At 40.6% G+C, this 25,742-nt stretch overlaps 1 protein-coding gene across 2 annotated transcripts in view; it reads left to right on the forward strand.

Moving 5' to 3' along the window:
- The window catches only part of ZC3H6 (zinc finger CCCH-type containing 6), a 65,065-nt gene that overhangs the window by 15,560 nt on the left and 23,763 nt on the right, over window positions 1-25,742 (forward strand). For both annotated transcript variants that reach the window (XM_034763962.1, XM_034763961.1), the window contains exons 2-3: window positions 20,170-20,353; window positions 24,522-24,644. Coding sequence is in view for 1 of the 2 variants with exons in the window: in XM_034763961.1 (XP_034619852.1) it covers window positions 20,170-20,353; window positions 24,522-24,644 (307 nt within the window). In the remaining variant the exon portion in view is untranslated. The remainder of the gene's footprint in view (window positions 1-20,169; window positions 20,354-24,521; window positions 24,645-25,742) is intronic.

Consider the following 25,742-nt stretch of genomic DNA (forward strand, 5'->3'; position numbering starts at 1 on the left):
CCCCAAATCTTATCTTTACAAATACAAATGTATTACAGCAGATGGAGGTGAAGCAGGGTCCCTTAATGAACCATGCTGCAGGAGAAGGTCAAATGCACATGACTGCAGGCTTGAATAGTAACTTCCAGGCCAAAACTTCTCTGTTCTTTCATTCAGTGCATTCAGTTCAGCTGCAAGAGTTGGTTTTGGTTTTATGGGAGCCATCAGTTATGCAAGTAGCATGTAGTCCTGCTTAATGGGAAAAGGAGAAGGGGTGCCACAAAACAAGAGAACATAAAATAACAAAAAACTAGAAAATAAATGCAGACGAAGAGAAAACCGAAGGAGAAAGGCAGAAAAGAAAATGAACAGAAAATATGACAACTGTGCCAAGGCAGGAGCATGGGAAGAGTGTGTGTGTGTGTGTGTGTGTGTGTGTGTGTGTGTGTGTGTGTGTGTGTGTGTGTGTGTGTGAGAGAGAGAGAGATATCCCATCTCAAAGTAATTTCGCCTCAAAAGATTGGAGAACCAACAACAATTGATAGATACAGAAGGTGTCTCAGTTGGTCACTAATCCTGTACCTGAGGTAGCGCCAGTATTGAGCTATGAACCGAAGTCTTCTCAACCTACTCCACAAAACAGCTGTAGGATTTCCACTGTGTTGTGGATGCCATAGCCGAATTTTAGTATTTTGATATGAGATGATTTAACATATCTAGGAGGAGTGGATTGTAGTATCTTTTAAAGTCTCTAGTTAATGCCAAGTGTGATGTTTGGAAATAGTAGATGCATTTTGAACTTGATATTGATAAGCACTGTCTTGAGATGGGTTTATTTGGCTATATTTCCAAATTCTAACATTTTGGAATTAGGGCTTGTGTATGGAGTAGAGACTATTCTTAGAACTATAGATGAGTCTGGTATCTCTGTATATTTCAGAACCTCAATAGATTGAACTGCCTTTTGTTTATATGTTTAATACATCTATTTTATGAAAAATAATCATTCTTTTAAATTTTCTCTTCCACAGTTCCACATTACTTTATAATAATTTGTTTTCTTATCTGGACTTTTTTCGAGTTTTTGTTATGTCCTTTGTGAGATCAGGTCACTAACACTAAATCCAGTATTCAAAATGAGGATTTACCCTGGTTTTAAATAGCATATTTTCCATATTGTTTGCTATCCCCTTCTTATTACGTCATAACGCCTTATTTGATTTTGACCTTTGCTGTATATTAAGAGGATGTCTTACTGAGCTGTCCATGTAATTACCTAGATCTTTTCGTTAAAATGTGGGGTGATAGTTTAAAAAGATGTCCAACTTTCAGCGACTTTTAGTGTCTAATTCCCTTAAGCACTGCCCACCAGTGAGAGCCAATTAAATTTAAATGGGTCCTTTTAGTATGGATTATTTTAATTTGTTTATATTAAATTTGATCTATTTTCATATTGCCCAATTTTCTAATTTTGTTCTTTTGGGGTTCCTCATAAGCCTTCCTGCTTCTGTGTTCACTTTTGTTTTCTCCCTCTGCTGAGAAAAACAAGATCTTGCTCATCTTTCTATCAAGATTCAATAGTGGTGGAACATACTCCTCTATGTCACTACAGTTAGGCTAGCAGGCCTGCCGCCTTTTTCAGAATTGCTTTGGGCTCCTACACAATTTGTACCTGTCCTTGGTTTTCTATGCAGTGCTGCTCCCCCATCTGGCTCGTAACTCAAGAGAGATTGGGAATGGATGGCATCTGGCTGGTCCTCTCAGGAGTACAGGCTGCATGGAGGGCGGAGTTTGGATGTATGTTTGCAGTAGAGCATAAAGGAGAGGCAAGGAAGGTTGTGGTTTTCTCTCCTAGGTTCCTGTTCACAGAGTAGTCAGCAACTGGCATCAGACTGGGTTGATAATACAGTGTGAGAGCAAGCTCAAGGTGAATGTTTCCAGCAGAAATGACAGGGCCAGTTGCTCTACCTGTCAGTGGCTAAAACCAATTTTTCCTGCCATAATACTCCCAAGTGGGCCCTAGTTAGATGAAGAACTGATCTGTCCTTAAAGTGCTTAATACCTTGAGATTAGGTGATGTCCAGAGAATTAATTCTCTTGTTCCAAAGTCCAAATAAATTATCTCTTCCCTTTCTATTTGTTTCCTTCTGCTGTTACTGAGACTCCTCAAATAATGCTGGCATTAGAAAGGCATGATTTTCATTTCCAAATGTTGTTGTTGCAAGTTTTTATTAGTTTAATAGCTTGATAATGTCATGATGGTCGAGCTCCATCCAGAATTCACCTGCAAACTGAAAAATCTTAACAAATCACAAAAATTATACGTTATCTGAAAAGGGTGCATTTTATTATATATTCAGACAATAATGGATATATTGCACATTAGTTGTTTTATGGTGTAGTGTACACTTTTACAACTTAAACAGTAAAACAGTATGGTTAATTAGAAAAATTGAATTGTGAATACTTTTTATGTGCAATGTGACTAAATTAATGTTGGTGTTGAAAACTTAATTTTTGCATTTTCTTACATTTTATTATTTTTAATTGCAATTTTAAAGTTGTAGTAAAATCTACTTCTGCTTTATATTTATTTCCAGTTAGACTTTGAAGCTTGCACTTCATTGAAGTGAATGAGATGAGTTACCATGTTAACTTCTGCTGTTTGGTTAGAAACAGTTCTCTGCAAGATTGAGTCAACAGTGCAGCTGCACTTCTGTTTAAGTTGGGATGTATCTTTGTAATGAAAATGTGATAGTGAAACTTTTTTTCAAATTTGCAGAACAGTGGAGAATACAAAAATATTGTGGAGATCCTAAAATTGTTAGATCTCCAATTTTTTACACTGTTTTCTTCTGAAAAAGCCGACGGGTGCGGAGGAGCACACGGTTCGGACAGAGACATCCCTTAGGGGAGGATCTATTAATGAGGATTCTCTATATCCTAGTAAGGAGGAGAGGATGGAAGATGATAAAGTACAGGTAGGATCTGATGAGAAACAGTCAAATGAGAGTCCCATTCAATTACGTCACATAGTGGCAGACAGCTAAAAAGTGACAAATTTTATAAGTGCTTATATACAAATGCTAGAAATCTAAATACTAAGATGGGTAAACTTGAGTGCCTGGTATTAAATGAGGATATTAATAGGCATCACAGAAACTTGGTGGAATGATGATGATCAGTGGGACACAGTAATACTAGTGTACAAAATATATAGGAATGACAGAATAGGTTGGGCTGGTGGGGGAGTGGCATTATATGTGAAAGAAAGCATAGAGTAAAATATAGTAAAAATTTTAAATGAACCAAACTGTACCATAGAATCCCTGCTTGAAATTCCATGCTGGAATAATAAGAATATAGCAGTAGGGATATACTACCGACTACCTGACCAGGATGATGATGGTGACTGTGAAATGCTCAGGGAGATTAGAAAGGCTATAAAAATAAATAACTCAATAATAATGGGGGATTTTAGCAATCCCCATCGTGACTGGGTACATGTCACCTGAGGACGGGATGCAGAGAGTTTCTTGACACCATAAATGAGTACTACTTGGAGCAGCTAGTCCCGGAACCCACAAGAGGAGAGGCAGTTCTTGATTTAGTCCTAAGTGGAGCACAGGATCTGGTCCAAAAGGTGACTATAGTTGAACTGCTTGGTAATAGCAACCATAATATAATTAATTTTTTTTGGGGGGGGGACACAGCAAAGAAGCCCACCACTGTAGCATTCAACTTAAAAAAGGGGAACTGCACAAAAATAGGACCATTAGTTAAATGGAAATTAAAAGGTACAGTCCCAAAAGTGAAATGCCTGCAAGCTGCATGGAAACTTTTTTAAAAACACCGTAATAGAGGCTCAAATTAAATGAATGCCCTGAATTAAAAAACAGTAAGAGGACCAAAAATGTGCCACCATGGCTAAACAAAGTAAAAGAAGCAGTTAGAGGCAAAAATGCACTCTTTAAAAATTGGAAGTTAAATCCTACTGAGGAAAATAGAAAGGAGCATAAAGTTTGGCAAGTCAAGTGTAAATGTATAATTAGGCAGGCCAAAAAAGAATATGAAGAGCAACTAGCCAAAGGCTCAAACTAACAGCAACTACATTTTGAAGTGCATCAGAAGCAGGAAGCCTGGTAAACAATCAGTGGGGCCACTGGACAAGGTGGTAAAGGAGCACTCAAGGAAAATACCACCATTGTGGAGAAACTAAATGAATTCTTTGCATCAGTCTTCACGGCAGAGGATGTGAGGGAGATTCACACACCTGAGCCATTCTTTTTTGGTGACAAATCTGAGAAACTGTCCCAGATTGAGGTGTCATTAAAGGAGGTTTTAGAACAAATTGATCAACAGTAATAAGTTGCCAGGATCAGATGGGATTCACCCAAGAGTTCTGAAGGAACTCAAATGGGAAATTGCAGAACTACTAACTGTGGTATGTAACCTATCATTTAAATCAGCTTCTGTACCAGATGACTGGATGATAGCTAATGTGATGCCAATTTTTAAAAGAAGGCTCCAGAGGCAATCCTGGCAATTACAGGCCAGTAAGCCTGACTTCAGTAACAGACAGATTGGTTGAAACTGTAGTAAAGAACACAATTATCAGACACATAGATGAAAATGATTTGTTGGGGAAGAGTCAGCATGGCTTTTGTAAAGGGAAATCATGCTTCACCAATCAATGAGAATTCTTTGAGAGGATCAACCAATATGTGCACCAAGGTAATCCAGTGTACACGGACTTTTGGAAAGCCTTTTGCAAGGTCCCTCACCAAAGGCTCTTAAGCAAAGTCATGGCATAAGAGGGAAAGTTTTCTCATGGATCAATAACTGGTTAAAAGATAGTAAACAAAGGGCAGGAATAAATGATCTGTTTTCAGGATGGACGGACGTAAACAATGGTGTCCCCAGGGGTCTGTGCTGCGACCAGTGCTGTTCAACATACCCATAAATGATCTGGAAAAAGGGGTAAATAGTGAGGTGGCAAAATTTGCTGACAATACTAAATTACTCAAGATAGTTAAGTCCAAAGCAGACTGCGAAGACTTACAAAGGGATCTCACTAAACTGGGTGACTGGCAACAAAATGGCAAATGAAATTCAATGTTGATAAATGCAAAGTAGTGCACATTGGAAACCATAATCCCAACTATACATACAAAATGATGGGGTCTAAATTAGCTGGTACCACTCAAGAAAGAGATCTTGGAGTCATTATGGATAGTTCTCTGAAAATATCTGCTCAATGTGCAGCGGCAGTCAGAAAAGCTAACAATGTTAGGAACCATCAGGAAAGGAATAGATAATAAGACAGAAAATATAATGCTTTATATAAATTCAGTGTACGCCCACATCTTGACTGTTGCCTGCAGATCTGGTTGCCCCATCTTGGAAAAGATTTTTTAGAATTGAAAAAGGTACAGAGAAGGGCAACTAAAATGATTTGGGGTATGAAACAGCTTCTGTATGAGGAGAGATTAGAAAGACCTGGGCTGCTCATCTTGGAAAAGAGACGACTAAGAGGGGATATGATAGAGGTCTATAAAATCTTGACTGGTGTGGAGAAAGTAAATAAGGAAATGTTACTCCTTCACATAACACAAGAACTAGGGGTCACTCAATTAAATTAATAGGCAGCAGATTTATAATAAACAAAAGGTAGTACATTTTCACACAACACACAGCTAACCTGTGGAACTAGTTGTCAGGGGATGTTGTGAAGGCCAAAACTATAACAGGGTTCAAAAATGAACTAGAAAAGTTCTTGGAGGATAGGTCTATCAATGGTTATTAGCCAGTATGGTCAGGGATGCAATACCACGTTCTGAATGTCCCTAGCCTATGATTTCCAGAAGCTGGGAGTGTATGATAGGGGACAGATCACTTGGTGACTGCCTGTTCTATTCATTCCCTCTGAAGCACCTGGCTTTGGCCACTGTCAGAAGACAGGATACTGGACTAGATGGACCATTGGTCTGACCCAGTATGGCCTATGTTGTCCCTGATATTAAGCAAGTGCTTTTTATTTTAATTAAGAAAGAGTTTTCTGTATTTTTTTTAACTTATTTTCCTCATATATATTGCTCTATCAGCAGCTCCTCTGTTAAGATGGTGAGAGAGAATGTGCAATGATATGGGGTCACAGGGGCAAGGTTTTATTAGCACATGCCCTGTGGATATCCATTGGATTTTTTGCAATCACTTATAACTTACTTTTCCCCTCCAAAACATTTTATTTACTCCTCAATGGGGACAACAGTATATCCATGCAAAGTTTCATGTTTTAAACTTTAGCTGTTGTTGCTGTAACCAATTTATTTTTAAAAAAGTGGTTAGATATTTTACCAAATTGGAAAAATGTGTCTTTTACTCTCTCATAATTCAAAAACAACTAAAAGGATTTTTCTTAGTCTGTCAAAAAAAAATCACCTCTGGGCAGAAACCAAGCACACGAGAATGTCAGCTTCAAGGGTAAAGGTCTCAGAAAGTTATCTGCATGTTACGAGAGGTTATAATACATTCCAGTCTTGGGTCATTTCTCATGTTTGACCTACTATCTTTCATTAACATTGATTTTTATTTTTTTATTCGCTTTTAAAAATCTCCCTGGAAGAATATATTCAGGATAAAGTGCTTCAATAATTTCTTTAAATTGTTCATTTTGTACTCCATGGAGGGGTTAATGTGTGCATAAAAGAAGGTTGCATCTTCCTTATCAAGTTCATCTTTCAATTTTCAGTTATTTTTATAGCTTATCTGCTGATCTTTTTATAAATCTATTTTTATTTATTTTAATATACAGAACAGTCTTGTACAATGCCAATAACAAGAGTCAGAAGATCAAAAATACAATTAGAAAAGATGGTATATGCCTCTTATGAGTAATTACACACTGTATCTTTTTTTTTTTTTAACTTAAGCTTAAAATCAAATATTCTGGAACAAGTATTTTCAATATAAAGTGCTTTAATTTAAAGTTCTAAATTGTATGGGCATATCCCTTTTTTTCTGAGATACTGAATAATATACATTACTGTATACAGTACATTAATCTGACAGGTTTTCTCCAGTTGGGCTGTTGGCTGAATTGTCCCAAAAATATAAAACTTTTCTTCATGGAGGACTTCTGGGAACTATTCATGGATTAGACCTCCTCGTTTCACCACAGTGAAGGCAGTTTAGGCTTGTTTTATTCCTTTCATCCTTTGAGTTCAGACTCTCTCTGCTGGACTATTTAAGCATGGCATTCCAATCTTGATTTATTCAGTCTCCCTCTGAGCAGCTTTAGGCTCACTGCTGTTAAGAAACAGCGTTTGAATGTAGGAATTTTATCTCTCAGACTGCTGAACTTCAGATTATGTGTATTTTTCAGTAATCATAACCTGTTGACTTTCCTTTTAAAGCAGACTGAGGATCCATGTGTTTAATCTTCATTCTTTCTGGTTCCCTTTCCTCAGAATGTGTGTCACAGTGGCCTAACTCTGCCTGCCATTATAGCACACAGTATACTGTTCCAAAAACTTCTGTGGGAAAATATATATATTTACAATACTATTCAGCTCCTTAAAAATAGTTTGAGTTCTTGATTAAAGTGGCTGGATGCAAATTAAAATGTCCTACATCATCTCTGCAAAGTTACCTTGGTCCAAAGTTCACCAATAAAAAGAGAAATTAAGATCTTCACACAAATCCCATGTGTATTATGGTGTCCTTTTCAATAGAACTAAGTTATTCTGACAGTCCCTTAGAACGCTATCTTGGGGTTCAATCCAGTCTGAACAACCTGCTTTCTCAGTATTGCTTTTTAATCAGGGATGAAAAAACATTGTGACAAAAATATAGATGAGCTCCTTATGGAACATGCAGTCATTCCCACCATCTTGTTTTACTGAAGTTAGAAAGTATTTTTCCAGCTTTGCAGAATGGAGGTCAACATAGATCTTCCTTCCTTTCTTCAACTCAAAAAATAATCTATTCAGGAATCTTTAAAGCTTAAACATTTGACTTTCTCTTCTGGACCAAGTCTACCTCAGATGAGTTCTGTGTCATACAGAAATTGGGTATCTTATAAAATTTAAAGAGATTGCCCCTCTTTACCATATATGCTATATAAAATCTAGACATAAAAGCCAAAATCCCAATGTCACCCTCAAAACATCATCCTGATATTTTTTCACATCATTTATGGTCCCAATGAAAATAGATGACGTCTCCCAATATCTGCACTTCATACTTGTGTTGGCATTGTGCATATAAAAATCCTGTGGACAATACAGCATCCCTAATTCCTTCAGTTTTTCCTTTTAAACAAATGACACTAACTTATCTTAGCCTGATGTTGCCTTTAAAGCAATCAGCAGTGCCTTTGGAGCCCTCCATAAAATTAACAGGTCCATCTCATCTCATTTCACATCAGGAGCAACAGATGAACAAACATGGCTTACATAAACTGTCTGGGAGGAATAAAAAGTATAAATCTGAACCATGTGGCCTTTCATTCGTGGAGAGGCAAAGTCCATCTGTCTATTGGAGCAATATACACCAAGGACATGGCAGTTCTCAAATCCAGCTAGCTCAGTTGCCTAAGGGTGGCAACAGACAAGTTGGGAGTTTTTGATTCATATATTCAGCAAGCCATTTTCTCTCATCTGAACTTATTTGCAGCTGAGAACAGCAGGAATTGTACTTGTATTTTGCTTTTGACAATGGCATCCCTAGGTATGTGTGACGGAGCAGGGAGCAGGGCAGATTTGACCTGGGAATGTTGCAGGGGGGTTGCAGTGGGGATGTGGGACTTCCCTTGAAGGAAGCTACCTGAGCTGTAACCTGAGCCAGGAACGGGGGTGGGGAGAATTAACACCTTCTGCCCGGGAGACTGAACAAAGGAGAGGAGCAGCGGGAGGAGTTTGGAGTTTAGTTTCGGTTGGGGCTGGGTGGTGCAACGCAGGGAACCCCAAGCTGGGGTCTAAGCTCCCTGAACCTCCCAGAGGGACCTAATTGAGGGGGTCTGGTCGTACCTACACGCTCTGCTTGAGACTGTGTTCCTGTCCTTAAATAAACCTTCTGCTTTACTGGCTGGCTGAGAGTCGCAGTGAATCTCGGGAAGAGGGGTGCAGGGCCCTAACTCCCCCACAATCCGCTACAGTATGTTACATGGACACGTTCTCCTTTCAGTGGACATATATACTCATGTATTGAATGTCCTCATTTTCCTCTTGTTTGAGAAGATAAGACTGATCATCTGTAATCAGATATAAACTGTTTGTTTCATAGATCTCAGTTTTGTAGACTTACAAAGATGGCAGTCTGCTATATTTGGAAGCCTCTAGTTTTTCCTCAGCCATGTTCACCTTCCCCACCATTTCCCCAGTCAGCCTCAGTCTGCTCCTTCAACAACCTGATTATTGAGAATTTGTCAACTTTCTATTAAAATATCAGAAGTCTTCCTTACCAAGAACATACAAGACTTGGAAGACTTGCTGACCTGATTCATAGACCTGAGCCTAAATATGTTCATATTGTTTGTTAGAGACATCCTGGCCTTCGTAAGAAATTATGCCTTAGGTACTTAGGGATACATCTATGTAGTCCACAGCAGCAAGCCTCTGAGCCTGAGTCTACAGATGTGGGACTCATTGCTAGCACTCTAAAAATAGCTTTGTAGCAGTGCTTTGAAGTTGCAGCTCAGCTCTGAAGCCTAGGGATGGGGGGTGGGATTCAGAGCTCAAGCTCCAGCCCAAACTGCAACTTCAAAGTGCTGTCTACACCGCTATTTTTAGAGCACTATCACAAGCCCCTCAAACCCAAGTCTGTTGACCTGGGCTGGGAGGTTTGCTGCTGTGGGCTGTGTAGACATTCCTACTATGTTCAATCCACTGTCCCCAAGATTCCTAGTATCGGCCTTATCCCATTTCTTCCTGGCTGGTGAACGAGAGACTCCCAGTGGAACTATAACATTTCAAACTCATTTTTTTAAATAATGTGGTGGAGGGCTCCCTGTTCATTTGATTTTCATTCTTTATAGCAGTGTTGCATCAGTACACCAGAGGGGATATGAAATCAAAGGGGGAGGGTGGGGAAAAAGCTTCCTTGGTGGTGGAATGAGCAGGTCCAACCCATGAATAGTGTCCAGCCCACTGTATGCCCTTTATAATGAAACATTAAAAATTACAGGTAAGGAAACATTATTTCTTTTTGTTGCTTCGATAAATGATGTCACTTGCTATTTCAGCTGCTTTAAGGATTCTGAGTTTGTCTTCAGTATTAGTTAAGACTTCATGGATGGTGTTGTCAATGTTGTCCCTTTCAAGATTTGCACATAAGTATCCTGTAGCAAAAGAGGGTCTTGGTTGTACAGTAACTCCTCACTTAACGTTGTAGTTATGTTCCTGAAAAATGCAACTTCAAGTGAAACAATGTTAAACGAATCCAATTGTCCCATAAGATCTAATGTAAATGCGGGGGGTTAGGTTCCAAGGACATTTTCTTGGGGCAGACAAAAGGCATTATACTGTACAGTTCTGTAGTGTGGTTGGGAAGTGCCCCTGGCTTACCCCACACAGGCACAGCCCGCGGCAGGCAAGGACGCTAGGAAGCATCTTTGCAGCGACAGCTTCCCCAGAGAACAGGCTCAGATTTTGCCAGGAATGCTCCAGGCCCGCCTCTTCCCACCCTCACTCCACCTCCTCTCCGGAGCATGCAACATCCCTCCTCCCCAAAGTCCTAAGCGCTGCCATAGGACTTTCTGGGAGAGAGAGGGAGGAGCGGAGACGCAGCGCTTTCCCACTCCTGCCCCTCCCTCCTAGGAAGTCCTAAGCACGAAGTGCTGGGAGGGAGGGGGAAGAGCAGAGAAGCCCTGCGTCTCCGCTCCTCTCCCTCCCTCCCTCCCTCCCAGAAAATCCTAAGCGCCGCTAAACAGCTGTTTGGCAGCGCTTAGGACTTTCTGGGAGGGAGGGGGAGGAGGCAGAGAAGTGGAACTTGTGCAATGCTTCCTTGTAAAGTTGCTGCTCTTCCACAGAATCTTACAAGCAGGCAGCCAGACAATGTTGTAAGGGAGCATTGCACAACTTTAAACAAGCATGTTCCCTAATTGAGCTGGGACGTAACACTGAAACAACGTTGAATGGGACAACGTTAAATGAGTTACTGTATCAGTTTTAGGTGACTTGAAAAAGAACCTAGAAATCGAAAATTATGAGCTCTCATCTAGTTTTCTAATTTGTGCTGTTTCTTCTATTGTTTGGAAGTTCTTTTTCATTAAACATTTTGTGAGCCTGGACATTTCACTTCCTGTTTTTTTTTTTTGGTGATCGAGTCCCCATGACTAGCCATTTTTTGTCATTGTCCATGTGAGAATCCAGGGTTGATTATTTTCCCTGACAGGCTCAACTTCTTCCTTAACTGAGGACATAGACTTTTAGAGAACATATAAAGCTGAAATTATCTCTGTCTGTTATGGGAAAAGGTAGTGTGGGTATGCCCCACTGCATAACATAGTCTTGGTATGTAAAAGTCAGCCCCATCAAGTTTTGCTGTGTTCTTCCTTACCTGTTTTCATTGTAACTGACCACAAGGTTCCTGAACAGGCTGACACGCCCCCCTCCCCCCCATCAGAAAAAAAAAAGAATGTTGCATTAATCAGACAGTAGGAATTTACAACTTCTCAGAACCAAAATTACTGTAGCCACCACCCATAATAGATTTTTCCCAATTTTGGTGTGACAGAGGAACAGAGGCTGCTCTTGAATAAAGAGAATGTTGAGGAACTGCTAGAATGCCTGAAACTGAGATTTGAATTATACTATCTTTGATGTTTCAGTGGCATTGGTAGCATTAAAAATGTCTTGCCTACAGGGTCATCAGACTCATTAATGCACTTCAGTAAATAAAGTCTCATTCAGTGGCTCATTTGATCATGAAGAATCTGATTTTTCTGCACCATTTGAAATAAGCATAAACCCTTTCTATCTTGCTACTGTACATTTTGTGAGAGTTGCTAACATTTTACTTTAGGAGAATTATTTATGTTCATTGCTTATTAAATCATTTGTTTCCTGCTGCTCCAACTTTGGGCACATTGAGTCAGAAATTCATACAGTGACGTTTGATATCACTCCATTTGCAGTATTGATTAGCCGCTTTCACCTTTACTACAGTTGAGAAACCACCACTTATTGAATTCAGCACTGTGAAGACTAAAAACAAGATGAAATAAGAACTGTTATCAGATACCCACCTCCCAAAAGTTTCTAGAATCTAGCACATCAAGTCCCTTAACAGTTCAGAATTTACCCTCCCCCCACACACTTTTCTCAAGAACTACTGATAATTGATCCTTCTACCAGCCATACACCTCTCTGAAATCACCAGTGTCTTCACTCACCCTCTAGCTTTTGTGGGAGTTCTCTAACTTTCTTATCTCTAACTATCTTATATTTTCTTACAGGCATAACAAGTACCTTGATATTTTCATGACTTTCATTTTTTGAGAATAGTTTGTTCTTTTTCAAGTCCAGGTCCCCATGGTTATTCACTGTGGGTGCGTGTGCGCAGGACCAGTAATACTTGTGTAGCAGTTACCGTTGGTCCATGCCTGCACCTCCTCATGCTCCCAAGTAAGGGCCTAAGCCGTATGGATGGACTGCCTCTCCAGTTCTTTATCTATCTCTCGTGGTCTGGAATGGAACCTTCTGTGTCCATTTCTGCTCTTCAGCATTCTGCTTCTTCAAGTCTGTAAACAGTTGTTAAGTTTGGATAGTTGAGTTTTTTAGTGCTATTTAGTTGGTGATTGGGGGGACCCCCAGCTCCTCTACCACTTCAGGAACCTATTATGCCCAATGTTCCAGACGTCAAGCCTTGCCTGGCCTGCCCCCGGGTCTTCCTGGTGAACAACCCATACAAAACCTGCCTGTATTTCCTCAGGGAATCTCACATCCTTTCAAAGTACAGCATCTGCCTGTATGTGGGAGGAAAGCATGGCAATCTCAGGAATTCTGACTCCAGACACACCTTATGGAGCTCTTCATGAGGCCCCATTTGGATCCTGGGCCTTCCTGCTGCACATTCACCCATCCCATACAGTGTCCCGACCCAACGGATCGAAGTCCTCAAGGATGTATAGACACTTCATGAGGCAGAAATACAAAGAAGACAAGGGCAAACACCCCCACAAGAAGAGGGACCAGTTTCCTCTGAAAAGAAATTCTCCTTGCCACCGGAGACTCCATGCCCCAGAATGGTTGCTCTTGGAGCTCACAGGAAGGAGGAGGAGCAGATGGTACTGGGAGCTCCTAGTGCCTCAAAACCATGCACTGAAAGGATGATGATAACATCTGCATGGCAGAAGCGATTGTTCTCCCTCTGTTTGACATTACTGCCCTTGCACATGTTATCTTAGGCAGGACCTCAATCTGCTCTCCTGGAGGGCCTATGTATACAACCTGAAATTTCTAATTTTCTCAGAACTGATCATACCGCAGGAAGTCCCAATGCCATCCACTTGGCATTTGCCGGTACTGGAACCCAGCCATGTACTGGCAGGTCAAGCTTAGTCACCGTGCTACCCACCTGCTCCCGTTACTGGTTGGTAGGGATCAGATCCCATGGCACCTTCAGCCCCATCATTGGATCTTGAGGACTCTTTTTCATCAGACAAGAATAAGCCAGTACCAACAGTTCCTCCCCCCACACACACCTCCGCCCACTACCTAACTGAGAAGTATCAGTTCAGACAGGACTTCCAGATCCACTCTCTTGCCCTTGTCTCTTCACCAACAGCATTTCTGGCCTACTGACCAATGGTATCTACTGTGAGGTCCACCTCCATATTCTTACAAATTCTACTCATTGATCTTACTGGGGCCCCTGGGGCCTATACTTTCGAGCAGCTGAGTACAATTTCTCTGTATAATACACCCAGCTGTGGCCACAGGAACAGCTGGTACTGCCAAAACTGCTGGATCTGCCAGTGGCACTTTCTCTGTCCTTTCCAGATGAGGCAGTATCACCAGCCTTTCCCAAGGTTCCAGATGATTTTACGTGGTACTAGAATTTTCTCAGGAGAATTGTGGACTTTATTCAGATTCTGCTAAAGGAGGTTCAGGATCCAACCCACAAACTCCTTGATATTTTGTTAACTGTGGCTTCCTCTAAAGTAGCACTCCCGATTAATGAGGCCGTTATGGAACCCACCAAAGTGGTTTGGCACGCACCTGCTATCTGTGCCCCAACCCCGAAGATGATTGAGAAATATCACTTAATTCCTCCCAAAGGAGCAACATTTTTGTTTTCTGACCCAAAGCCCAAGATGTCACAGAGAGGAGCCCAAGCCCACTCTGCTGGACAAAGGCGCCAACTGGATAGACCTCTTTGGAAGGAAGACTTTTTTTTTTTGGCTGGTTTAACATTCCAAATAGTGTATTACCAAGCATTGATGTCAAAATCTGACTTCTTGAATTACAACAAGTCCCTTTCGTTCTCGCACCATCTGCAAAGATGCTCATCACACGTTTCCTTACTGGGATGGGGAGCGCATCTCAACCAGACAGCCCACATCACTTGGCTCCCACACAGCAGTCCAAGCTGCATATCAACTTATTTGAGTTCCAAGCAGTTCATAAAGCAGGCAAGATGTTTTTACCCATCATTCGGTCCACACATAGCCAGGTCAGTTTGACCACCGCCTACTATATAAACAAGAAAGGAGGTGCAAGCTCTACCCCGCTCTGCAGAGAAGTAGTCCACCTCTGGAATTGATGCATTAGGTACCAGAACACCTCTCAGCACTACATCACCTTCTCAATTGTTTGCATTCCCCGGGTAACGAATTCCCTGGCAGACATCTTCACCAGGCTTTTCCACACAGATCATGAGTGGGAACCCCACTTGTCGATAGTGCAACATATCTTTCAGTAGCAATGTTCCTGTCTTGGGATCTCTTCACAACGTAGTGGAAAAGAACTGTCTAGCATGCTGCTTTCCAGGTCACCCATGGTCTCAGTTCCAGAGTGGATGCCTTCTGGTATAATGGTCAGATCCACTGATAAACATCTTCCTTCCCATTCTCCTGTTTCCTTGCATTTTTAGGAAGATCAAGCTCTACAGAGTGACAGTAATCCTGATAGCAGCATGGTGGCCAGGGCATTTGTGGTTCACCACCATCCTACAGCTATCTTCCCATTCATGAATTCACCTACAGCCATTACTGGGCGTGTTGTCCCAGAACAAGGGCAGGATGAACCATCCCAACCTAGCTTTTCTGCATCAAGTAGCGTGGTTTTTGAATGGTCAATGTACATAAAGAAGAGATCATGCTCTCAGAGAGTTTACTCCATCCTGAATAACAGCAGGAGATCCTTGACGCAGAAATGCTGTGCCGCTAAATGGAAACAATTCTCCTTGATGTCAGCAGCACCATTTACCTCCTAAGGCATCAGGAATCCTCCTCATGCTGGAATATCTTCTCTCAGTGAAGATGTTGGGCTTGTCTCTCAGCTCCCTATGGGGACATTTTGCAGCCATCAATGCTTTCCACCCCCCAATGGAGATGTGTTCAGTCGTTACCCATCCCACTACTGCAAGGTTCCTAAAGGGCATTATGAAGACGTTCCCTCCAGTTTCAAAACTGGTCCTGATCTGGGATCTAGCCCTCCTCCTTTCTGCCCTCACAAGACCACCATGTGTACCCTAGGTCTCCTGTTCCCTCCTGCACTTTTCTTTGAAAGTTGCCTTCTTGACAGCTATTACCTCTGCTACAAGGATAGGGGAACGTGTAGCTTTTATGTATACAATTTTTCACAAGGACAAGATTTCTTTTCAGCTGTATCCAAAATGCATACCTAAAGCGCTTTGTGAGTTTCACTTTAACCAAACTATTCGCCTTCCACTGTTTTACCCTTAACCTCACCACAGCATGGAAGAGGCATTCCCTAGGCATGCACCAGGCTCTAGCCTTCTACCTGCACAAAACAGCACCCTTTCGGAAGTCTCTAAGGTTGTTCATTACTATTGCCAAAAGATAAGTAGATTTCCTCCTGCATCCTCTTTTGCTAGGATCTTATAAAAACCCCTCCTCAAACTATTAGGGCTTACTGTACGAGAGCCCTTGGAGATATGCAGAGCAGCCACTCGGGGCTTCATTCATACCTTCACCACACAATTGGTTCTGGCTTTGGCTGGAGATGCCTCCTTTGGGCTTAGCGGGCCTCCTTTCTGTAGTACAGCATAGTTACCTGCACCCTCCTCTTCAACCAGCACTGCTTGGAAGTCACAGTGAATACCCCTGGGAACCAGCACTCGAAGAAGAAAGGAAGGTTACTTACCTTTTAGTAACTGGACTTTTTTGAAATGTGTGGTCTGTATGGGTATTCACAACCCACCCTTCTTCCCTTGTGCTCAGCTCATCATGTGATTCACGGTAGAGTCAGAACTGGAGAAGCGGTTAGTCCACACCACTCTTTCTGCCCTCACTTGGGAGCACAAGGAGGCACAGAGCACATGCACACCGACAGTGAATACCCATAAGGACCATGCATCTTGAAAACAATCAGTTACTAGAAGGTAAATAACTGTCTTTTTTCATTCACAGATTGAAATTACAGTTTGATGTTTCTAGTGTCAGTTTTCAAATATAGCTTGTGAAAGTATTGAAGAGTGACACAAATTTAAAAACAAAACAAAAACACAACCTTTGATAAAACCTGAAAAGAACCACTAAATTAGGGGGTTTTCAGGGGAGAGGAAAATCAACCAGGTTTTTACACAACCACAAAATGATGTGCATGGCCTAGTTTATACAGTAGCAATCAATACATTCAGTGTTTTGATTAAAAACAGATTTATAACTTCATATATAGTTTGCTGCTTCAACAAAGAAGCTCTTTATTTTCTACCTATTGTAATTTGGCTGTGTATAATGTTCACCACTAGCATATCTATTAATTTTTTTGGTATATGATCATAGAACTGCACACACAGAATAAATTTCCACTAATTGGAATTATCAAGTCAGTAGCATAGATGGCCTACAAAGTTTGAGTTTATTTAGATAGTTTTTGCATCCTTCACAAGTTGCTAACAGTAAGAATTTTTGTTAACTACTGGTATATCAGAAGCAGGAAGCCTGCCAAACATGCCAGGGGGGGCCACTAGAGATAACCAAGGTGTTAAATGAGTACTCAGGGAAGACAAGGCCATTGCAGAGAAGGTAAATGAATTCTTTGCATCAATCTTCACAGCACAGAGGTGGGGGGGATCCATCAGAGCTATTCTTTTGGTGTGGCAGACCTGAAGTACTGTCCCATATTGATGTGTCAATAGAAGACGTTTTAGAACAAACTGATAAACTAAACACTAATAAGTCACCAGAACCAAATGGTATTCATCCAAGAGTTCTGAAGGAACTCAGGTATGAAATTGCAGAACTACTAACTAGTATGTAACCTGTCACTGAAATAAGCCTCTGTATCAGGTGATGGTAAGGTAGTTAATATAACACCAATTTTTTAAAGGGGCGATCCTGGCAATTACAGGCTGGTGAGTCTAACTTCAATACTGGATAAATTCGTAGAGATGTAGTAAAGAACAAAATTATCAAATATAAATAAACATGATTTGTTGTGGAAGAGTGAGTCTGGGTTTTGTAAAGGGGAAGCGTGCATTAGCAATCTATTAGACTATTTTGAGGGGGGCAACAAACATGTGGACAAGGATGATCCAGTGTACTTGGACTTCCAGAAAGCTTTTGACAAGATCCCTCACCAAAGGCTCTTAAGAAAACTATGTAGTCATGAGATAAGAGGGAAGATCCTCTTTCATGGATCAGTAACTGGTTAAAAGATGATAAACAAAGGGTAAGGATAAATGGTCAGTTTTCACAGTGGAGAGAGGTAAATAGTGGGGTTCCCCCAGGGTCTGTACTGGGACCTGTCCTGTTCAACATATTCATTGATCTGGAAAAGGGAGTGGACAATGAAGTGGCAAAATTTACAGATGGTGCAAAATTACTAAAGTTAGTTAAGGCCGGATCAAAGCTGCCTGCAAAGCATTACAAAGGGGTCTTACTAAACTGGGTGACTGGGCAACAAAATGGCAGATGAAATTCCATGTTGATAAATGCAAAGTAATGCTTGTTGGAAAAATTAATCCCAACTGCATATATAAAATGATGGATTCTAAATGAGCTGTTACCACTCAAGAAAGGGATCTTGAGTCAGTCATCATGGCTAGTTCTCTGAAAACTTCAGCTCAATGCACTGCAGCGGTCAAAACAGAATATTAGGAACTATTAGAAAAAGGATAGAAAATACCATAATGCTGCTATATAAACCCATAGTGTGCCCTTGAATACTGTGTCCAGTTCTGGTTACTCCATCTCAAAAAGGTTATAGTGGAACTGGAAAAGGTTCAGAGAAGGGGAACAAAGATGGTCAAGGGTATGGAATGGCTTCTATATGAGGAGAGACTAAAGATTAGGGCTATTTGTCTGAGAAAAGAGATGATTAAGGTGAAATATGATAGAAGTCTATAAAATCATGAATGGTGTGGAAAAAGCGAACAGAGAAGAATTATTTACCCTTTCCCACGGTACAAAACCAGGGATCAGCCAATTAAATTAATAGACAGCAGGCTTAATACAAACAAGTGGAAGTACTGTTTCACACAATGCACAGTTAACCTGTGGAACTCATTGCCATGGAAAGTTGTGATGGGCAAAACTATAAATGGGTTCAAAAAAGAACTAGGTAAGTTCATGGAGGATGGGTCCATCAATGGCTATTAGCTAAAATGGTCAGGGATGCAATCCCATTTTTGGGTGTCCCTAAACATCTGACTGCCAGATGCCAGGAGGAGAAAATAGGGGTGGATCGCTCCAAAATTATCCTGTTCTGTACATTCCCCCTGAAGCTTTGGTACTGGCCACTGATGAAGAAAGGCTACTACATAAGAACGGTCCTACTGGGTCAGACCAAAGGTCCATCTAGCCCAGTATCCTGTCTTCTGACAGTGGCCAATGCCAGGTGCCCCAGAGGGAATGTACAGAACAGGTAATCATCAAGTGATCCATCCCCTGTTGCCCATTCCCAGCTTCTGGCAAACAGTGCCTAGGGACACTTCAGAGCATGGTTTTGCATCCCTGCTCATCCTGTTTTATACTGCCCATTGGTCTGACCCAGTATGGCAGTTCTTAAGTTTTTATGTCACAGTAGTGTTCTTTTTCTAATCTAGATAGAGTTAATATAGTGAAATGTGTGAAATTAGTCCACCTTCAGTTGCTTTGTTTAGGACTGTTAAAATCAGCTTGCTTCTTTGAATAGCTGCTTTAGCATCAGAGTTATAGGGCAAGTTCCTATAATTCTTACTTATGAAACAGTTCCTTTGTCTTCAGGGGGATTTTTCACATGGGGTAAGCATTGCAAATTTGCTACAGTTATGGGCCCAATCTCAGTTTTATGATAAATTTTGTTCCTAAAATGAAGAAAATTCATTCATATGAAGTGTAGTGTTTTCTAAGGGTGGAAGCACTTCCACGTTTATTGTACAGTCCCACTTACTACTCAGCTTTCTAAGAGCCTTACTCATCTTTAATTTATGCCCTGAGTACTCTACATACACAACAAAATTAGGGCTCCTGGTGGTAATACTGTTGTTCTGTAATTCAGTGGAAAACATTATAGTTTGTAATGTAAACTGGACCTTAACTCTCCTTGATGATGTGGTGAAAGCTGTGGTCTGACCAAGGCTTTAGCCTGGTTATGAAACATAGTTAAAGACCCATTGTACACTGCAAATCAAAACTATAACCAAACTAGGACACTTTGTAGTTGCCAGTGCCCTGATATGGCTGTATTCCTAATGTAGAGAAGACCTTAGTTATGAGTGGTTTAAATTTATTGTCATTTTTATTTGTATATAAACTACTTCTGGTATTGAGGCCAAGACCAATTTATGATTTGGATACACTATTTAAACTGTGGGAGAAAATCATAGTAACTTTTTGGTTGAATGTTTAAAGATTTATTGTTTAATAAATTTAGTTGAAGAAGAGAGACTTGGTAGTAAAAAAAAAAAAAAATCTTTATTGACTTTTATTGTTGAAAATGGGCAAATGAGCAGTTTTGTACTACATGCTTTTAATTTAGGAAATTCATATTTAATCTAAATCATACCTTTCCCATACAGGGAAGATGGTGAGCTAGAAGATGGTGAAATAGATGATGCAGGATTTGAAGAAGTTCAGGAAGAACAGGATGCAAAAGGGGAAGATAAACAGAAAAATGAAAAAGCACATAGAAAATCACGAAAGAAACGCAAAAAAGAAAAGGAAAAGAAAAAATCAAAAAGGAGAAGACGGGATAAACATAAGGTTAGAAAATGTAAACCAAAATATTGGATATGATTACTGTAGCTACACAGTTTACTTTTTCTTATCCAGGAAATTGAACAACATATCTGAAAGTTGTTTTACCCCTAAGCACCTAGCACTTCTTTGGACACTATATGAATGATAGAAAAAATTGGGCCACTGTATAAAAGGCCCCTCAAAAAATGTTTATAATGGAATTTTGATTTAAAATATTGGGTTGTATTCGCTCTTAACATAAACAAGTGCAACTCCGCTGACTTCAGTGACAGTGAATTTGTCCAGGACAAGAGATGGTAAATCAACAATTTCTCTGGCTACTGCACTGCAAAAATCACAGTTTCAGAAACTCAGCAGCTAGCTTTTTATAAACTCCAAATTATTAATAAAAGTATTTTATGTAGTTCACTTTCATATATTACTACTCTATTAGTCCCTGTTCAGGTTTAGGTGAGTTATAAATTGTTTAAAATCTCCATTTTTCTTCTGTTGCTTGTGTAGAGTAGGAAACTTTTGGCAGCATTCCAAAATAACTGAAAACAAATATTCTAAAAAGTAGGCCACCGGCAGCCAGAGCAGCCACATGCACTGCTCTGGGAGCTGTCAGAGCAGCTGTTGCAGAAGATTGTGGTGGAACTGGGCTGGGCTCTGCTCCTCTCACACATCCTGGACCTAGCACGTGGGGACCCAGTGTCCCATCTCTCCTCTGGAGGCACCACGTGGGGCAGAAGCTCTCCCATATCTGGGCATATAGACTCATTGTGAGCAGAGTTAATTGACGTGATGCTTAAATGCTGGTTGCTACCTGGAGCCTTAGGGGTGAAATCCTGCGTGACTTCAGTGGGACAAGGATTTCACACTAGAGCTCCCATGCTTGCTGTCACTAGTGCTGCTGAACCAGTGGTGGCAATGGTGGGAAATCTTTAGTGAAAACGTCTGGTGCAGGCATCCTTGAGGATGCATATTACATCCACATAGAACTCTGAAATTTAGCACTGAATAACACAGAAACAAGTGGAGGCAGTGTAATTATGCCTATCCGCTCAGGACTTAATATTTTCCTAAGTTAGAGATGGGAACCTTTGAGATTGTGTAATGTTTTATTATCCATGTAAATTACAAAGATTTCATAGGAGTTCTATTTTATTTAATAAGTGATAAAGTATTGACAGTCCTTTGCACTTAATCTGGTGTAGTCATCAGAATATTTCTAAGTATTTTACAAAGGTTGGAAAGTATACCCATTTAATAGAGAGAGGGAGAAGGGGGTTAAATGACTTGCTCAAGGTCATTCAGAGACAGTAGCAGAGCTGAAACAGAGCCTAGATTTCCTGACTCCAAGTCTCCTGCTGTTAACTATAAGATAGCATTTCCCAGTCTCACTTTATTTTATTCCTTACCTTTTTGCTTCATCTAGCAGAAGAATTTTAGGACTGTGAAGAATAAAGTAAATTTGGTTTTAATTATAAGGTTATACAAGAGCTGAAAGATACAAATTCTATTTATGTGTTTAAAAAAAAAGTAATTAAAAAACAGGACTAAAACTACAAGCAGGCCTTCCCCATACCACTCCCTACACCCAGCACAGGGCACAAGAAGCGCATCACCCCTCTGCGATAAATAGCCTTCTCCTACTGCAAATGTGTATAATAGAACTTGTTTTTTTCCCCTTTAAACAACAACTAGGAAACCACATACTTTTTGTATGTTAAAAGAAAGTTGTGTAGTTTGAAAAGTCAAGCACTTGAAAGTTAGACAATGCCAGACTTACAGTTGCCTGTGTAAACTTAGTTCTGCCTCCGTATACATTATGCAATATTATTCAGTCTTTAATTACACAATCACATGCTATTTTTTCCATAGGACCCCACTGCAGTTCACAGGTGGGATGCGGGGCGGGCGGCACAGTTAAGGTTGCATAGGCAACTTTAAATCTGTCATTTCCTAACTTTCAGGTGCTTGATTTTGCAACCTAATAACTAAATGTGATCCAGGGATGCATAAACAGGGAAATCTCAAGTAGCAATAGAGGTTATTTTACCTCTGTATTGGTAGTGGTGTGGATGCTAGTGGAATACTGTGTCCAGTTCTGGCATCCACAATTCAAGAAGGATGTTGATAAATTGGAGAGGGGTCAGAGAAATAGCACAAGAATGATTTTAGCTGTCCCCATTCCCTGCCTACAAGCAGGACTCCAGCAATGTCTCCCTGACTCTGCTGCCTGGCTTCATGGAACGGTGCAGTTAGCATGCACTGTACTCCCATTTAACTGCTTTTGTGCAAAGGAAACTGGAGAGAGGGGCGTTTGCAGATAGATCCCAGCTGGGCAGAGAGAGAAAACAAAATGTGAGGTGCCTGTCTATAGCAAGATGAGGTATTTGATGATAAAAATTCTGAATTACATGGCCTCTTGGAAAATGCTAGATGTCATGGTTGTGCAATTGCAGATTCCACAGTACCCTGATTGAAATTACTAGGATAGATTGCACGACTTGGAGCTATTACTTCAGGCTCTCTGCAGACGAAGGAATCAATTAGTGAATTGTTTAGTGCATCAGTTTAGTCAATTGTTTTCCGTGATCTATCATTAACCATAAGGACAAGAAGCTGATTTTATAAATGAAAGCAGATTCTGAAGCTACTTATTGGAAATCTTTGATGGGGTTGCTCAAACAAAATAAATTCTCTCTTTAGTCTCCTAAATGAGTCTAAACACATACAGGTCAGCACATGAAGAGGGAACACTGTCTTGTGTTGTCATATCCCTCACATATAAGGTTCTAGCCATAACTCAGGTTTCTGTTAGTCTCCAGCAGATGGAGGACACATTCTTTTCCTGTAATAATAACCTTGGGGGACAAAGAAGCAGGCCTCAGACACTTATAAGAAGGTGTGGTGATCAGTTGCCACAGCAGCACATGTGAGGCCCTGACAGCTTGAGACCTTCAATCCCATAAGCAGCAGAGGACCCAGTACCTTCCCCTGTGCTCCCAACCTCCTTACCAGGTTTCCAAAATGGCTGAGAAGGAGCAAAGGTCAGGATCATTTTAGCATTACCAGACATTTCTGCCTCAAGTGCAGGGGCAGCTTACACTCCAAAGGGAAAATTAGGGAAGAGTGTCCCCTCAGAAATCCCTTATAGGGAGGAAGCTCTGTGAAGAACTTCCCCTCCTCTTGCCAGGGATTCAGCCCCTCTAGAGTAGGAGGGAATTCTGAAACTACCCAAATGGATTAGTACCTCAGAGTCCAGCAGCCTCACTCGAGGTCAGTAGCTCCAGCCCCCAGAATAAAGAGGTGGTTAGAGTACAGATGCAGTCTCAGCTCTGCCCCTGCCCTTAGGAAAGAAAGGTATTGACACAGGAAAAGAACACAGGGAGAGCAGGAAGACCCTCCTTCATCGATCTAAGCACCATGGTCTGATCTGCACTTTAAGTTCATCTCACCCCACAATCCACCCTCCTCCAGGAGTCAGGAGCAGCTCTGACAACAGAGGGTTCTCCATGGAAAGAATTCATCCTCAGTGAGAGATCAGGAACCCAGAAAAAGTACAGACTGTTCAAGCAGCAGCAGCACTGAGAATAAGTACCCCTGCAGTCCTCCCACCTTGAAGAATGGAGAAGCTGCTTCAGCTCTTCTGGCAGCCCTTGTAGAACGCAGCACTTCAGCCCCCTAAAAATCATGGGGAAGATTCAAGGGCATCTTATTGGATTTAGCTCTGCCTAGAGATCCTTACCAAGCATGATCAGATCTGACCCCTCATCTTCTGTCAAGGCAAGGAAGGGGATTGGTGGCAATAAACCATATGCCTTTCTAGGTTGCCCCTGAAAGCAGAGAGAGATAGTAGATAGTCTGATTTGATATCATGAGCTAATATTTTTATATCATATACTAATTAATATATATAGTCCTTTGTATAAGAACATTATAGAAGCAACAGAGAGACCTGTGGCACCTTTAAGACTAACAGATGTATTGGAGCATAAGCTTTCGTGGGTGAATACCCATTTCGTCAGACGCAAGACGTATTCACCCACTAAAGCTTATGCTCCAATACATCTGTTAGTATTAACGGTGCCACCAGGACTTTCTGTTGCTTTTTACAGATCAAGACTAACACAGCTACCCCTCTGATACTTAACATTATAGAAGTAACATTGGTTTTCTCTTTCAGCATAATTCCCCCTCCAGTGATGATAGTTCAGACTACAGCCTGGATTCTGATATTGAACGTACAGAAAGACCACATAAGAAGGGAGTTGGTTTGTACAGAGATTATGATAGCTCATTCCTTCAGGTATAACTTATAAAACTGATTTTTTTTTCTTCCGTTTATCCACAATTTTTAAATAGTATTGTGCTATTTATAAATCCATATGTTCCTAATCCATGCTCAACAAAGATTTCATTCTGGCAATATATTTAGATCTCATTTCTGTTAGGTAGGTTTCCAGATGTACTACTGTATTATCTTTTTAATGAACCTATACAATTTTAGAATAACTCTGATTTTACAGTTTAACATTTCCTGAGCAATGGTACAGGCAAGTGGGAGTATCTTTTCCGCTATCAGAAAAGAAGGTGCCAATGAGAATTAAATAACTTTAATTTCTGCCCATTTCCAATCCTTTTAGGCATTTTTTTTCAGGGAGTAGTTGTCAGAGGACCCCCTCTATCCCTCTATAGTTAATATGGTGGAAATGGGCTGTGCTTCTGTGGATATGGCAGTAGTTCTCTCTAGAAGCTACCAATAAAAATATACAGCTTGCATGCTGTTTGGGGTTTTTTTAGTGTAATTTGTCCTGGCTTTTTCAGTTTAGACCATCAGATATCCCTTTAGAAGCCCATGGAAGAAATTGACTCTGCCTTTCCCCTGAAGGAGGGACAGAGGATCTGAGGCATTGGATCTCTGACTGAGAAACTGGAGAAGGATAGAAGACTTTCATGAGGACTTGAGTGCAAAACTTCTTCAAAAAACCTTTTGGAATGCCTAATTTATTTATATCTCTAGTAGTCTAGTCATCAAACTCAAGAGTCTGCCTGCAGACAGTGGAAAAAGAGTGGAGCTGAGCATACTTCATTCTATTTGGCATCACCTTGTCTGATTAACTGAGAGACAGACACACTTACTTGTTTGTATCAATGTCATCATGCTATAGGAAAATGTTAAGAAATCTGATTTTACTTGAATTTTCTAGATTTTACTGTAGACATAATTATTAACAATTTTTTTATTGGAATATCACATTTCTCCATTTCCATCAGATTCTAAAATACATCAATAATTATTATTTTATTTAGATGTTAGTTTCAGTCACATCAGTAGCTGAAAAAAGTGTGTTTTTTACTTTCTGTAAATCTAATGTTTGTCTATTGATCAGTACCGGAGACAACC

The sequence above is a fragment of the Trachemys scripta genome, chromosome 3, assembly GCF_013100865.1.
Source record: "Trachemys scripta elegans isolate TJP31775 chromosome 3, CAS_Tse_1.0, whole genome shotgun sequence".
Lineage (NCBI taxonomy): Eukaryota > Metazoa > Chordata > Testudines > Emydidae > Trachemys > Trachemys scripta.